Source organism: Acromyrmex echinatior, chromosome 6 (assembly GCF_024713525.1).
Source record: "Acromyrmex echinatior isolate Ae372 chromosome 6, ASM2471352v2, whole genome shotgun sequence".
Taxonomy (NCBI): Eukaryota; Metazoa; Arthropoda; class Insecta; order Hymenoptera; family Formicidae; genus Acromyrmex; species Acromyrmex echinatior.
The window spans coordinates 5,371,137-5,386,740 of record NC_141857.1 but is presented as its reverse complement, the minus strand read 5'-3'; the positions used below and the strand labels follow the sequence as shown (position 1 = coordinate 5,386,740).

The window sequence follows — 15,604 nt, the reverse complement described above, 5'->3', positions numbered from 1 at the left end:
ACTAAAACCAGGCTCATAGTGCGATTTATTTCTCTCTCTCTCTCACTTCTTTCTCTTTTTCTCTCTTTTAGCCTTCCGTCTCTTTCTCCGTTCAACTCTCTTGGATACAGTCGGATACACACGTAGACTCTCACACACAATCCTCCGTCTTCCCTCTTTCCTTCCCATCCCCCTTTCCTACCATCGTCCTTATCTCCGTCCTTGGCCATCGTGCGTGCACGCATGCCGACTATCTCCGTCGATCGTCAGTATATACACGCGATCTCTTCCTCTCTTTGTTGCGAGCAGCGGCGAACACGGATACCGCGTGTGCGCGCGAGAGATGCGGCGAGAAACAGGGAGGGTAGTGAGTGAAAGGGAGATGGAGAGAGGTAGAGGTAGAGGTAGAGGTAGAGAGAGAGAGAGAGAGAGAGAGAGAGAGAGAGAGAGAGAGAGGAAGAGAGAAAAAGCGAGAACGAAGACGAGGGAGAAAAAGAGAGGGAAATGATGAGGGTGGACGAGGAGAGGGCTCGCCTGGCGCACCATGGGCTTTTCTTGTATTCTATTGATTTTTCCAAAAGTTCGTGGTGGGAGTCTGGTAGTCTGTAGTGCGCGAGCTTGACGGCCCAGTGTGCATCCGCTGGCGTGTGTGTAGATCGTGTGTATGTGTATGTGGGCTTCGACGATGTCGCTGTCGCTGTTCAACCGACTGGATCCCTCTTTCTCGCGTGCTAGTCTTATCCCCTCCCCTCCCCCTCTCCCCCTCCTTTAGGCTGATCTCTCCTCTTTCTCGTTCGCGAAGCGACGATCTTCGTCCAACCTCGCGCCGTCCTTCTCTCACGCGCGCATGTTTCACACACACCCGTTGGATCTCCTTCTCCCTCAATCCCTTTCTCTTCCTCCCACGCGTGAACATCACCCCCCTCGTCCTCCCTGACCATTACATCCCTCTCGCTCGTTGATTCCCCCCTTGTCTCTCGCCTTCTGGGGCCTCCTCTCTCGTGGCAACCTGGCTATGCGCACACATACACATGCGTGCGCGCGCGCGCGCACACGCACACGCACACGTACACACGGACACGTGTCGCTCCAGGCAGGAGCGTGTCAAGAGGTTTTGGCTTTGACGCCCTTGAGAGAGAGAAGAGCGAACGCCTGATATGTAGAATTTCATCGTGGCTTCCTGAAGACTATTTTGGAAATTTAATCAGAAGAAAGTCTATGAATTATCGCGTGGAACATTATAAAATCTGGTATATGAGATTTCGTATTATTCATTACATAGATTATCTAATAACAAAATTATTCGTAAGATGATAGAAACGTAATTAATATAATACAATTGCTCGTGAAATTCTTTTAAAGTACATGTAGAAAAGTTTTTATGTAATAATAAAACTATGTATGAAAATTAGACGATAATAAGAGATTCGTAGTGTTGGATGTTCAAAACGAAGAATAAAAAGAGAATGTGGTAGATGTTGGCGAAAGAAGACGGATTTCGATAGTCAACAAACTTAGCCAAAACGCGATATTTGTTTTGTTCGATCGCACTTTCTAACGCATTCCGTGTTTGAAACAAAACAGGTATATATACGCGGAAAAGAGAGAAGTGCGAGAGGAGAGAGAAAACAGATATAAAAGTAAGACTCGGAGAGAGAAACGTACAAGGCACGATAACGTTTCGTTCACGAGAAGAGCGCAAACTTCTTCTCGCAAGAGTCGCACGGCAAAATATGTATTGTATTACTCCTGGTAACTCCTTCGACGAGATATTAAAGAGCAACGAGACGTAGCTGCGCATTTCTCGCGAGTGCGCCGAATTCTCGAAGATCCTCGCTACGCCCCTGATTTTCCACCCACTCATCCAGCACGGCAGGGTCACCGTATGCACCCATACCGTGCCACGCACCCACACACGTGCACGCGCGCGTACTCACATGTACGCAGGCACACATGCGTTTTCTCCGTTCCTCTCTTTCTCGCGCTTGCTCCGTCGCAACACATCCTCGCGCACCGCGGTCGCGCGCACTGTACACATCGCACACGACGACATCGAACAACTAAATACACGGACGCAACGCGAACGTGGACACGTAGTACGTGTGCACGCAGAGATATTGTACGTGCTGACGCATACGCACAACGTAACGGCGAGCGCGGTGCGCTATGGCGACGGCGACGGCGGTGGCGGTGGTCGTGCATCCAGGCGGAGCGGAATATAGGCAGACGGACCGGTGTGCCAGGGCGAAGGCGAGCGGACACAGCGATGACCGGCGATGACTATACGATCGATAATTCGAATCGATTATTAATAAGAACCGCCGGGGCGAGGAGGGCGGGGAAAAAAGGAGATCGATCTCGCGCGGGTGCTGGACCTTCGTCCGATATTTTCGTGGTCTTCTTTCTCCCTCCCCCTCCCACCCCCTCTTATCCTTTTTTTTCCTTTTTTTTTCTTTGTTTCTTCGTTCGCTGACCGCGCACGTACACACGAGGTTTATTTTGGTTACACGAGGCACACCGCGGCGCACCGTCGTCGTGTCCCGCGGAGAGAACGGAATCGAAAATCAACTCTGGGGAATAATAATTCAGTTCGATTCTCCCCGAGCGAGATCGATCGCGCCGCTCGCGATCGACGACGACGACGACGACGATGACGACGACTAACGGCGATGATGAGGAATGAGGCGAGCCGCATCGCGACGTGGCCGATTAATACCGCAATCGTTAATTGTTTATCGGCGTCGCCGGGATTACATTGCGAGGAGTAATGAAAACGTAGGGAAAATATAGGTGTGTGTTATTAGAGATGTATATACATATATATCCGGCAAAACCGATTGTTAATTTTGAATCTGCCCGTTTCAGTCGCACTTAAGCATTTCATCCTCTCCGCTATTCTCTAAACCCGTATATATACGTAAACTTATTTTATATTCAATTCGAAACTCTCGCGCACAATCAGAGAATTCAAAATGCATCATCTTAAACGAGCTCCTATTCGAGAAACGTTCGGGTAACTTATTTAGGCAACGATCGCATCGTCATTATCTAGCATCTGTAAAAAAATCTTGGAATTGGCAAAGAATAAACTACTTAGGATTAAACAAAGTATAAGAAAATGTAAATAAAATAAATGAAGAGATGTTATTTTATTCATCGAAACAGACTTCAATTGCTGAAAATTATTCTTATATCGAGCTTAAAAATTCGCAACTTCCTGATATTTCTGGTAGATGCTAACACTCGTAATATAGCATCATTGATGTAATTTTGAGCACGAAGCATCATAATACGTTGACCCCGCGAAGTATTTTCAGTAATCGAAATTAAGAATGCATCATCTAAATCCAAACTCGTCGTCGAACTGTTTGCAATATTTATGGCCTTCTTTACAGCAACTGCTACTCGGCGTTGTACATACTTGTCGCAAACTTTCTGCCGACGATAATCGCTCGTAACTTTACACATGTACACCTGAACCAAACAGAACTGAATCGAATCGAGTGTTCTTCATCTAAGAAGTGCTCCATTACACACAGACAGTAGTAGTAATGTATTTCGAAGAGCCGTATTTACGACCACGAAACTGTCAAGCATTGTCAATAGATTACAAAAGCCAATATAAGATGTACTAACGGAGAGGACAAAGGTGAGGATGAAAATGAGGAGTAAGACGAAATGAAGATAAAGGTAAAGATGAAGATAAGATGGAGATGCCTCAAGGAGGCTCGCTAGTGTAGAATCTAAAAAAAGATCACCTACGTAAATATGTGAGCGCGAACCCGTCTTCCCCGGTCGCATCTTCAAGAATCTTACCATTGCAACATCCTCACGCAAATACAATCTTGTCGCTCGCGCGCGAGAGCTAATTTGCATAATGTCCTCGGTCCATAGGTGGAAAGGACGTACCGATCCGTTGTAAATTCGGCCCTGGCTTCGTCGTTGGCTGCTACACGCGCGGAGAGTGACCGTTATACGCTCGTCTCTCTCCCTCTCTCTCTCTCTCTCGCTCTCTCTTTCTCTCTCCGCGGTAGTGCCTTATCGTCGATGCGGCCGACGTAGCCGCGTACCGGGTAACGATCGCGCGGGCTGCACTTACGATCGATCTATCTCAATCGATCGCCAGGGCGCGTGCCATGATTTACCATCGATCGCCGGCGATCGATTAACCCTGTCGAGTCCGCTCATCGACTATCCTTGGCCGCGAGCGGGACGAGGACAGTCGTAAAAAGAAAAAAAACAAAAATGGAGGATGCAAAGAATGAGAGACGTACGAAGAAAGAAGAAGAAAGACGGGGAGAAAGAGGGCGAAAGAGGAGGGCGGTGGGTGTGGGAGGTGGATGAGTGTGACGGACGAGAAGAGAGAGACAAGAGGAGGAGGAGGAGAAGGGGAGCGGAATAAGGGAGATGAAACGATCATGGGAGAAAAGGAGGGAAGACGAGCGACAAAGAGAGAGAGGAAGCGCACGTGCGTGGGAGAGAGAGGAAGAGGAAGAAACGGAGAAGTACATTTGAGGAGCGAGAGGGAAGGAAGAGGGAAAGGAGGATGAGGGTTTAATGGTAGAGAGAGAGAGAGAGTGAGAGGCAGTCGGACGTGCGCACGATAAAAGAGAGAGAGAGAGAGAGAGGAAAAGAGACGGGCGGAAGAGACAGGAAAGGAGGGACGGGAGAGAGAGAGAGAGGGAGAGAGGGAGATCGGCGTGAGTGGAAAGTAGCAAAGGACAGACTATGCCGGACCAGCCACAGCCGCCGCCGCCTCCACCACCGCCTCCACCGCCTCCACCGCCGTGAGGCTTCGAACCCGAACACGACCGAGCGTCGTCGAGCAACAACGGAAACGTACGAGCGGTGCGGTTCGAGCGGCCGAGCAAGCGATACGGTCGAGCAGTGCGGTGCCGACTCTTGCTGCCGCGGTTACAGATTCTGCGGTGTGTGTGTGCGCGCGTGTTTACACGACGAGAGGGAGAGAAAGAGAAAGAGAGAGAGAGGGACAGGGAGAGTTTGCGCCGCGGAGGCGAGGGCAGGAGAACTCGAAAGAGAGAGAGAGAGAGAGAGAGAGAGAGAGAAAAAGAGGAGAGGCACTCGCGAGAGCAGAGGAGAAACGTAAAAAGCGGCGGAGAAGTCTGCGAGTCGTCCGCGAAACACGGTTCGTGTACGCGCGTGTTGCGTCGAGCAAGTCCCTCTCGGAGGAAGATTTCACGCAGCACTACGAGATTGTGCGAGTAGTATTGTACGCACGAAATACGCACGGAATACGTACACGGTACGCCTCTCTCAGTTCGGCTCGTGATATATCGTTCGGCGTAGTATCGCGAGGTATCGCGAGTTATCGGCACGAACAACAACGCTCGACGGAGTCGACGGCGGAGAGCGGAGAGACGTCATCGTAAGAAACGTCGCACCGCGCAGTGTCGTCGGTGCTTGGCGCGACGTGACCGGCACGCACACGCCGTGAGGAGCGCGAGAACCACTAACGATAACGCGCCAACCACCCTCGCGCGCGATTGCATTTAGCGGGGCGTGGGTGCACCACACCGCGCTGCGCCACGCCACGCCACACCACACCGCACCGCACCGCACCGCACCGCATCGCATCGACGGCTACGGCGGTGCGGCGAGACGGCGGCGGGCGGTGCGCGTAATTCAAAAGGTGCGCGCGACGGCCGCGGCGAGAACATGACAGACGACACGGAGTGCGTGAATTTGAGGCGGCATTGTGTCGCGGGTGAAGGGACGATAATATAAACGTAGTGAGGCAGAAGAGAAGAACGGTGGGAAGCGAAGAGAAAGAGAAAGAGTGAGAGAAGGAGAGGACGCACGCAAGGCCGAGGGGAGAGAAACTCCTCCGAGAAAGAAAGCTCCCAATCCCCAAACGAAGTACATCCGCGCGGCCAGTGATCCCGTGTGCGGCTCGCGTGTTGTGCGCGTCCGCGCCTTTCGTGAGTGTGTGTTAGTGCGAGCGGACCCAGACCGCGCGCGCGCACGCGAGTGGGCCCAGGAGAAGAGAGGAAAGAGAGAGGAGAGCAGAGAGACTTTTGTGGCTTCCGGCCTGTCGGCGCGGAGGCGTTCCGGCTGGCGATCGCGGTCTCGCGGAGAGGATGCTGGTAACGTCGCCGACGGTCGTTACGACGAGGGTAACGACGATGACGACTTCTCGGGGTCTCGACTGAGTTCTCGACTCTCGGGATTCACCGAGAGGGAGAGAAAGAGAGAGAGAGGGGGGAGAGAGAGAGAGAGAGAGAGAGAGAGAGAGAGAAAGAAAGAGAAAGAGAGAGGGAGAAAAACAGAGAGTAAAAGAAAGAGAGAAAGAGATTCTCGCCGCATCGTCATCGACGTCTGTTTTGCCGCCGCGACGGTGGCCGTCGACGAGCGTCGTCGTGCCGCTGGCCGCGGCGTGTGTACCGCGATCGTTAATCAGGTGTTATTCCGAATCAGGTGTTCGTGAAACAAGGAACGCGAAAAGCCGCGCTTTTCAAGTGCCGACGGCACGTTCTCTGCGAGCCATTGTTGTCGGGGGGGGATTCGGTAGCGAAACGAACAATAGTCGTATTCGAGTAATTGATAATTGATAATTCTTCAACCACTGTCACTATAGACTGGACATCGCATCCTGTGATTATTCACGATTCTAGAAATTAAAAGACAGTAAGGGATATTATTTACGAGCACCCTCACGGTCGTGGTAATCGAAAGACTCGCGAAAGATCTACAATTATTCCGCGATCACGCGATCCAAAGAACCTTTCTCGGAACTACCCGCGATCCTAATAATCACCTTCGAAGGATCTCGGAGCCGGTATCGATCCCGAGCCGTGGAACGCGTGGGGACGTACGGTAGACTTTCATCGTCACGAAGAAAACCGTATTCACGTTACGCAGGGATTATCTAGATCCGTTTCTATCCCAGAGCAAGCCGTCCTTGATTTTGACGACGCTAAGGATAAGGAAGCGTCCAGCGCGACGGATAGAGATCCGGATACAGAAAGAATAACGCGTGCGACATCGCGACGCCGGCCGACGGCGGATCACTTCCGGTGAAACCAAGAACGCGAACGACACAGCCAGGATGCAGGTGGCAACGTTGTTCAGGGAGAGCGCTACCCTGCTGGGTGCATCCAGCCTGGACCCCCCGCAGACTCACCATCATCAGGGTATGCACCAGCCGCAGCAGCAACAGCAGCAGCACCAGCAGATGCAGCAACAGCAGCACGCCACCGACATGCACCTAGTCGGTCACCACATGCAGCACCACTACAAGATGTAAGTATCCGCCTCTCTGCCGTTCTTTTCGAGCACTGATGCCGGGAATCCGTGCTCGACGCTCGAAAGTGTTCGACCTTCGAGCCGAGAGAACTCGCTTTGCCGAGCACGGCAACACGGCTACACGCGTGAGAGATGGCCGTTCCACAAACACAGTATACCTGCATCCAAGTTGTTAACTTTACGAACGAGACCGTCAAAGACTTCTCGTAAAGTTGTAGGGTCTCTTGCTGAGCCATTGTATTACGTATAGGTGTGTCAAGTTACTTTTTTGTTTCTCTGCATCATTTACGGAGACTTTTGGAATAAGCTCTTGAAAAATTATGGATTTTTTAGGTTTACGCAAATTACAAGCTTAACAAATGCGAATACATTTGAAGTTGATTGTTTTTTAATTTTTACATTTATATATATATGCTGCTTAATATTTAGAAAGAATTTAGAAAGAACCCCCTATTTTCGGAGACAATAAAATTTATACTGGACTTTCCGAGTCGTTTACGTGAACGCAAATTGCAGAATTGAAGAGCCGAGAAGCTAAGATTGTGCCGAAAAAAAGATACTCAACATTTCACTCTTTCGGTAGAGAGCTGAATAATGAAGGCGATTTTGCGACCAGTTGCTTCAATTGTTGTAGAAACTGGTCGGTTTTTGCGGTCAAAACAGCATATAACCGGTAAACCCATTTCGCTTTTTCCACCGAGTAGATGCTGTCCAAACACGGCTGGCTTTTGCATCAATACATCAGCCACTAAAACGGCAAACCATATTCGTATACCAAACTAAGCGGCAAATGTTATTTGCTGAACACTAAAACCCGTAAAATCCATCCGTTCGAAAAAGCGACCTTGAGGATTTCTTATATACGAATCTCTTCGTGTTAACTCCACCTGACGGTACAATTTAGTGCATTTCTAGGTAAGATTCTTGTTGCGAAATGATAAAATGGAAAGATAACAAACAACGAAAGGCAATATTATTTCTCGTGTGGATGCCACTCTTTTATTATCATCGAACTCAGTGGAGAGGAACTACTTCCTGGACGTCTTTAATTAAACACTTTTAATGAAATAGTAAAAAGAATACATTCCAAAAGGAGAGAAAAGAGAAAAGGGAACGTAAAAGTGTGTCGACGATTCTGTAACGATTGCCTTTCCCCTCTCGTAATTCCTGATCTTTTTCTACGATTCGCCAGAATGATCAGTTCGCGGAGTGTCGCTAAAAATGTTTATTTACATTCGTTGGAATATCGACATTAACCTTTTAAACGACGCGGTCATGGATGGCGTATAACGTTGCCGCCGGTATCGCTGCCATTCATATTTGTTTTTATCCGCGTGCGCGCACAGAAATATCTTCGAATGGAAACGGCTGGACGCGATACGATTTTATGAGCCACATGTGCCCGCAATATACGCGGACAATACAAATGGTAACTTAGATCAGCAGGTGAATTCTTTCTCCAGCGAGAGAGAAGCTCTCTCTCTCTTTCTCTTTTTTTTTGCCCCCGCCAGCAAAAGCGAAATTGTTCTTGCCATTTCTTTTTCAATATCTCCTGCTTTATGAATGGGATAAGAGGAAAAAGAGAGAAAACCACGCGGTAGATTCACACGATGTGCTGCGAGGAGGAACTTGCCAGACTTTATAAATGATAGCCTCAAGTGGCTTTAAGTAGAAGAAGTCGTGCGAACGGTTATAAACGGCAAGAAAAACAGAAAAGTGCGAGGATCGAATGTCATCGCACTGGTTACTGTTGCTCGTCGGTTTTATCGCATTATTATTCCTGTTATGACACGAAATGTTGAATTTTATATTCCAATTTCTTTTTCATAGCTCTCTAGGAGAGAGAGCGAGGCTACTTTTCAAGAATATTAAGATAAGAACTCCTAATCAAGGCCCACAGGTATATCGCATCAAATTATCTGATTGAATTCACGCGAATAACATATTCACGAGGCTTAACAGACTTTCTGAGACATTCGACACGCTAGCCATATTTAACTTGGAAAGCGGCGAGGCGCCTGAATCTTGTTCAAGAGCGTCCTGAACCGTGTATTATGCAAATTTGATAACGTTTTAAAATCTGATTTACGACATATCCGGAATAAGCGGTGGTCGCGTCGAAGGCGCGAATGAAGGTTCCGCCGACGAACTTGAGACTTGGCCTGCGACTGTACGGGAACATTCTTTCCGATAGCGTCGCCTTTGCGCCGAGCGGACTGATAAGCATGCAAAGCCGACGGTATCGCGTACCAAGGGTCATTTCTTTCCGAGACGTCGATGAGTCAGTCGCGAAGACAGAAATAACGTCGCGGCGCGGTAATGTCGTGCGGATAAAAAAGAAGGAGCGCGCGATAACCGAGAGAACGTTATACGTTCGTTCCGCTCCAATTTTGAAATACGGCCGGACGATCTATCATTCTTGAAAATTGGAGTAAAAGCTCCGCCTTTTTTTTAGTTCGCCACTATTTGCAACGTTTCCGTCGCTGCGATACATTAAAACAAGCTATCGAACGCATGATAAATCGGACGTTTTACATTGCCGTCCTAGTAGCCGCGTGTCTCTACCATATAAAAACAGACGTTTCGATAATACGTAGTGTGTGCGAATGCACTGCATAAAATATCTTTAAAGCAATGGAAAGTTTTCAAGTTTAAACGAATGATTGAAGTCACTAATGTCCGTTTCTAAATCCAATGTAGTTTAATTTTAATCTCAGTTCCAGGTCTAAAAATTAGAAAAAGACGAACACGAGATTTAATCTATATTTGTAGAAAGGGACATTTGTAGACAGGTACATAAAAAAAAAAATTAAATACGATCGATGAATAATAAGAGTATATTGATAACAACCAGCACATCTGACAAATCACTGCAAATAAATTTATTTTTAAAACACTATTCGAGCTTTTTATGATTGAATCCTTCCTCAGGCAACAACTTAACCTTTAGATTGGAAATTATTGCTACTCTTCCAACTTCTCTACGCAAATAAATAAATATCCTTTTGCCTTTTCTACACGATTTTTACTGTAATAAATATTGTCGTCGATTTTGCCATGTGTCTTACGTTATTCGCGGAAGTTGTAATTAAATCTGTTTATCTACCTTGTTTTAAATTCATAAATATTCAAAAGTTCGCGAGATGAACGCTACACACACACACATACAGAGAGAGAGAGAGAGAGAGAGATTTCCCTACGATCTCCCGTGGCAAAAGTCATCCGGACTTTCATTGAGATGCGAATGGTCCGGGAGGCGAGCATAGCGCGAGAGATCGCCGTCCGTTGCGACGTGTCGTGTATCGCGGGTTCCAACGAAATTTTACGTAACATGTAAATGCGCTCGTCGTGAATGCGGTCGCGTTACGTGCCTCTTTCTCTCTGTCTCTCTCTCTCTCTCTCGTTTTCTCCCTCGCCGTCTCTTTTTATTGCCGAAGCGTCACTTACGAAACCAGTTTCGGTGTAGACCAGCGGCTCTCTCGGTCTCTCTTTCGAGATACCGGCCGACGAATTTTATTTTATTTTTTTTCTTCCACCAGCGAGAACGAGTCCCTCCCCAAGTTCAGAAATATTATCACGTTGTCGCCAAAACGGTTCTCTTTTTCTCTCCTGTGTGTCAGTGAAATCCCCCGCGAGTATATACCCTGCGGCGCGGGCGAGAGGAAGAGGGTGATGGAGGCTGCTTGGCTTCGAGAGCTCCTTTACGAATTTTGTCACGCGCGCCGAAGGGACGCGGCTGCCGGCTGGCTCTCCATTTGTATTCGTTGCGCAAGGTCCGGTCGCGCCCTCGTTCCTTAAACAGTATAATTTGCGGAATCTCGTCGTGACGAGCAACTCTTTCTCCTCCCTTTTCGTCTTCTTTCTCCATCTTTTGTCACTACGGTGTCGGATTAAATCGCCCGAGATCACCGGCGTATCGACGAGCTGTATATTCGCGGAAACGTTTCGCTCCTCGTTTTCCAATTCACTAGAAACGCGGTTTCTTCCGCCCACGCATTTAATTCGCAAATGTGAGAGATATAGATTCGAGATGAAGTCATAGTGCAATCAACAGAAACGTGCGCGACTTTTCCGACACGGTTTTTTCAACCTTTCGTAGGCCGAATTGGTACGTCAATTCGACGGATTAATATCGCGCCCTGTGGTTTTTCAATTATCGCGAACAGTATTGCGCACGGCATAAAGACATATAACTCGATTATGCGGTATTATGACGTCTCGATGAAATAGCTTAATACAATTTCCGTGTAGGACGCACAGCGAATCTGACAGTACGATAATTAAAGTGTGCGTTGCTTTATCGCTATCAGGGGAGGACTCTCACCCCCCCCCCTTTCTCTCTCTCTCTCTCGCTTTCTCTCGACTCGGACGACTACTGAAAATTAGTCTCCAGTTAAACTCGATTACCTCGCGATCGGAAATATCGATAGATTTGCTAAACGCTCATCTCGATAAAAAGCATAATTCGATCAGCGCGCACGTGCGACGAGATGAAGGGAATATCTAATAACGATAGGCAAGCCATAAGGCCCTACCTCTTCTCCTATACAAAAAAGAAATGCACTGTCTTGAAGCGAAAAATCAAATAAAAACTACAAATCAAAACGAAGGAAACATCCGAATTTATTTCTGTTCAAATCTCGGTTTAAATGCAATAAACTTACCCTAATTTAATACAAATATAATTAAAGAGGTCCATATTAGGTCCATATTAGGTCCATATTTCCAAGGCAGATCTCTCTCGGTGTCTAGTAATATTCTTGTATGAATTTTTAATGTAACAACAATTTCCAGTTTCAATACAAACTGCACGCCGATCATTTGCTTCCCTAATTTATGTACACCCAAGAAAATTGACACGTTGATATCTGATATGAATAAAAATCAATGGAAAGGTGCATTTTGCGATGCATTTTGCGTGTAAGAAGTTTTAATTAGATCACTGAATGATGACGAAATCGCTATCGGATCGTACGCGTTCGCGTCTTTTTCGATCCTTCCGCACCGAAATTAGATTCGAGCCGTGCTGATTAGTATTTAATTGCAAAGTTCTGGCGAGAGCGATGCTTGCAAATTTTATCACGTTTCGCTGAGGAACGCGAGTGCATTTGCATTCGTCGCGCCGCCGTCGGGTCCGCCTCGCGCTCCTCGCAATCCTTAAATTGCGGAATGTAATCAATGGATAGAATCTGTTGGAAAGACCAACGTTTCCGACTACATTTACTGGCGAATACTTCCACGGTACACGCTCGATGAGCATCAAGATAACAAAACCAATAGTGCCGCATAAGCGCTAATCTTTATGAATTCAAATTTAATTTCTCAATGAGTTTAATAGCAATTCGATTGTGATTCACGCGATCGAAATACGTCACGTTCTTGCGCCACCGAAAGAAAGGGATTGTCGCTATGCATTTTCGAATATTATATAATTTATCCCTCTCTTCTCCCCACCTCCCCCCCTCTCTCTCTCTCTCTCTCTGTCATTAAATTATGTGAACGACCTCGCTGAAAATAGTCGGGCAGCGTCATGAGTCGATAAATGGTCCGCGTTAACGTAATTCTCTAGTCACTTCATCTTCCAGTAATACTTTCTCGACTACTCTAAGTGAAAATGTGCTCGTGTATGTCATTTCATAGGCAATAATTTCACGCGTCGTTATGCAACCGCTTTAGGATCGTCGCGAGGTTATCGTCGCGAGGGCGCTCCATTTTTGCGAGCACAGCGGAATTGACGTAAATGACACGACGGCCTCGTCTCGATTCATAATAACGCGCGATAACGCAACAAGAAAAGAGCAACAAGACGGGGCACGTGCTTTTCCTTCTTTATTATTCTATTAAAATGTCAATCGCAAGAACGATCTATAAAGTCTATAAAGTCCCGGCCGAAAACCGCTGCGGCGCAGCTGAAGGTCGTGATTCTGGAATCGAGTTTCAGTCCGACTTTGTGCCTCTTCCCGCGTACTTTCCTCCTCGTTGAAAGTCGCCGTGCTTTCTTGGGAACGAGTCCGCCACGTGTCGTTACAATGTGCCGCACATTTTTCACCGGGGACGTCGCCGTCTAGTTACTCCAGTTTCCGAGACGGCGAAGTTTCAACGCGATGTACGGAATCCCTCCTTACAATCTCCGCCGCGCGCGCGCGGCGAGGACGATATTTCAGATATAAAATGATGTAAACATTAAAAGAGACAGTCTTGAATAAACTTGAATAAAACGCAATCGGGAATGCGTTGCAATTATAAAAGAGTAGAAAAAGTTATGTACTGCTGAGAGTGGCATAAAACTCGTTTCTTTGCGGAGAAAGTTAAGAAAGATTCACCCTTTTTTTTTTTCGATCGAAATTTCTTACGATTACATAACCTTGACTAATAAATCACTATTATAAATCACTATTCGTTACGATTTATGCTGCTAAGGTGAAACAATTAGTGATAATTTTTCTTCACAACTTTATAAAGTTGCGTGTCTGATTAGAGAGAGATTAATAACGCTACATATTTTTGAAAGGGAGGAACTATATTTTTTCAGATTGATAAATTCTAAAATAATAATAATAAAGTCAAAACAATTAAGTATTGATTTTCTTTTCACAATTGTAATTAGATCAAAGAAAGCTGTCCAAGTCATAAATTTAGGTCGATTCTTATATTTGAGATAGTCTCAAGATGCGACGGACTGTATTAGCATCTGAAGGTATTATTTAAAATGGTATCAAAATAAGAACGGAATATGAATATCGCTCTTAAAGTATATTTAAAGTGACATATATATTACATATATATTAATTTTTTGTATAGATATCATCTCTTCGATATGAAGCCTAATAATTATATAGATATTTCCTTTGTAACTTTTAGACTATAGAAAATATGACGTGGAAATAGCGAAAAAAAAATCTTTTTCAAATGGCTTGATAAAAAACGACGTTGGAGAGCTTCTTTACTTTACCGTATCAATTTCTATCAATGCTGATGTAATACAGCGTACCGCAGTCGGGACGTAGCGGCGAGGGCGGAGTGTTTGATGTATAGAAGAGTCTCTGGAGAATTGAAGCCAAACCCGCAAGAAGTTTGGACCAGACTTGGGGGCGCCAATAGGTCAAGGCTATCTGACGCTCCCGATGTGTATACACACACACATTCATCGACGGTCTACCCCGTTTTCCAGCAAATTCATTACGGAGTTCCTTGGGAATACTTGAAGATTAACGACGAAGATAGTTGACGGTGGGAACCTACGGCGCAACTATCGCGCATTCGTCACCGCTTTTTTCGAACTTTCTCGCCGTTTATTCTCTCGCGACCAAAAAGAAGACTTCACCGTCGTGAAGCCGTTCGACTTTTTGGAGTCACTGTACGAGAGGGAAAAAAAAGAGAAAGGAAAAAAAAATGATGTGCGCGTAGAGTGAACTGACGTTGTCCTCGTCGTCTTCGTCGTTCTCGTCGTCGTCGTCATCATCGTCGTCGTCATCGTCGTCGTCGTCGCCGACGACGCGGTTGCGAGGTTGAAAGTAGGCGGAGAGAGCGAGTGCAGCAAGGACGAATCCTTTACCGCGATGACAGGCTTCGCTCTCCGCCTCCTTTCGATCCCACTACCGCCACAGTGTTGGGTTGGCAGGATCATGCTGTTCCCGTTGCTGGCTCCGTTGCCAACCCGGGTAGGTTTCCATAAGGTTTCGCAAAATTCTAGAACTCGCACGGTGACGAGAAATAAAATTCACCATGGATAATTACCTAACGCGTTTAACGCGATTTCACGCCTCCTCGTACGAGCTGATCAAATGTGAAGCCTTGCGAAGCCTGTAATTTTCACAAGGCAGAGGCTCTCGAACTTTTTCCATCGCTCTACCATTTTATGTAATTTGACGCGTACAACCTATCATCATTGTTAATCGTCGTAATATTAAAACAGTTAACGCTCTCGCTGACAAATAACAACGTAGGTGGATTAATTGTTACTTTTTTTTTACTCTTTTTTTCTTTTTTTTTTTTTTTTACCTGATACGCCCTTCCCGAGCATTAAACAACGCTATGCAGTTTGAGAACCTTTGTCCTAGAGGACATAGTAAAATTGTTCAATGTTTAAACTCGTTAATAAATAAAGAGTAAGTGGCGAGACACAAAGACGATCTTCGTATTATCGCGTCGCGTGCAATTTTACACGATTATTCTCACATAATTTTTCGATAAATACAAGCTGAGTGGCACGATATTTCGTTGAAAATGACAAGGTGAATGACAAAATAGATTGAGACGTCATGTATAACAACCGATACTTTAATGCTTACAATTAAATCTTCAATATTTAATGAGGAAATGACAAAATATAAATTTCTTCGCGATACACGCCAGTCGATAT

At 46.3% G+C, this 15,604-nt stretch overlaps 2 protein-coding genes and 1 long non-coding RNA gene across 6 annotated transcripts in view; 2 read left to right on the top strand and 1 right to left on the bottom strand.

Annotated features, from left to right (window-relative positions):
• Dnmt3 (DNA methyltransferase 3) overlaps nt 1-15,604 on the bottom strand; it is a 134,330-nt gene that overhangs the window by 16,480 nt on the left and 102,246 nt on the right. The window contains exon 1 of one of the 4 annotated variants that reach the window (XM_011069215.2): nt 3,796-4,241. The exons of the other annotated variants lie outside the window; for them this stretch is intronic. Coding sequence (XP_011067517.1) covers nt 3,796-3,855 — 60 coding nt within the window. The 5' untranslated portion in view covers nt 3,856-4,241. Of the gene's footprint in view, nt 1-3,795; nt 4,242-15,604 lie in introns of those variants that run through there. 4 annotated transcript variants of the gene reach the window in all.
• On the top strand, nt 16-4,270 carry LOC147909290 (uncharacterized). Its single transcript, XR_015545523.1, has 2 exons — nt 16-1,229; nt 3,375-4,270. It is a non-coding gene; the product is annotated as an uncharacterized LOC147909290 (long non-coding RNA).
• The window catches only part of Tdg (Thymine DNA glycosylase), a 121,661-nt gene continuing 110,569 nt past the window's right edge, over nt 4,513-15,604 (top strand). The window contains exon 1 of the mRNA XM_087407407.1: nt 4,513-7,239. Within this exon, the coding sequence (XP_087263533.1) occupies nt 7,046-7,239 (194 nt within the window). The 5' untranslated portion in view covers nt 4,513-7,045. The remainder of the gene's footprint in view (nt 7,240-15,604) is intronic.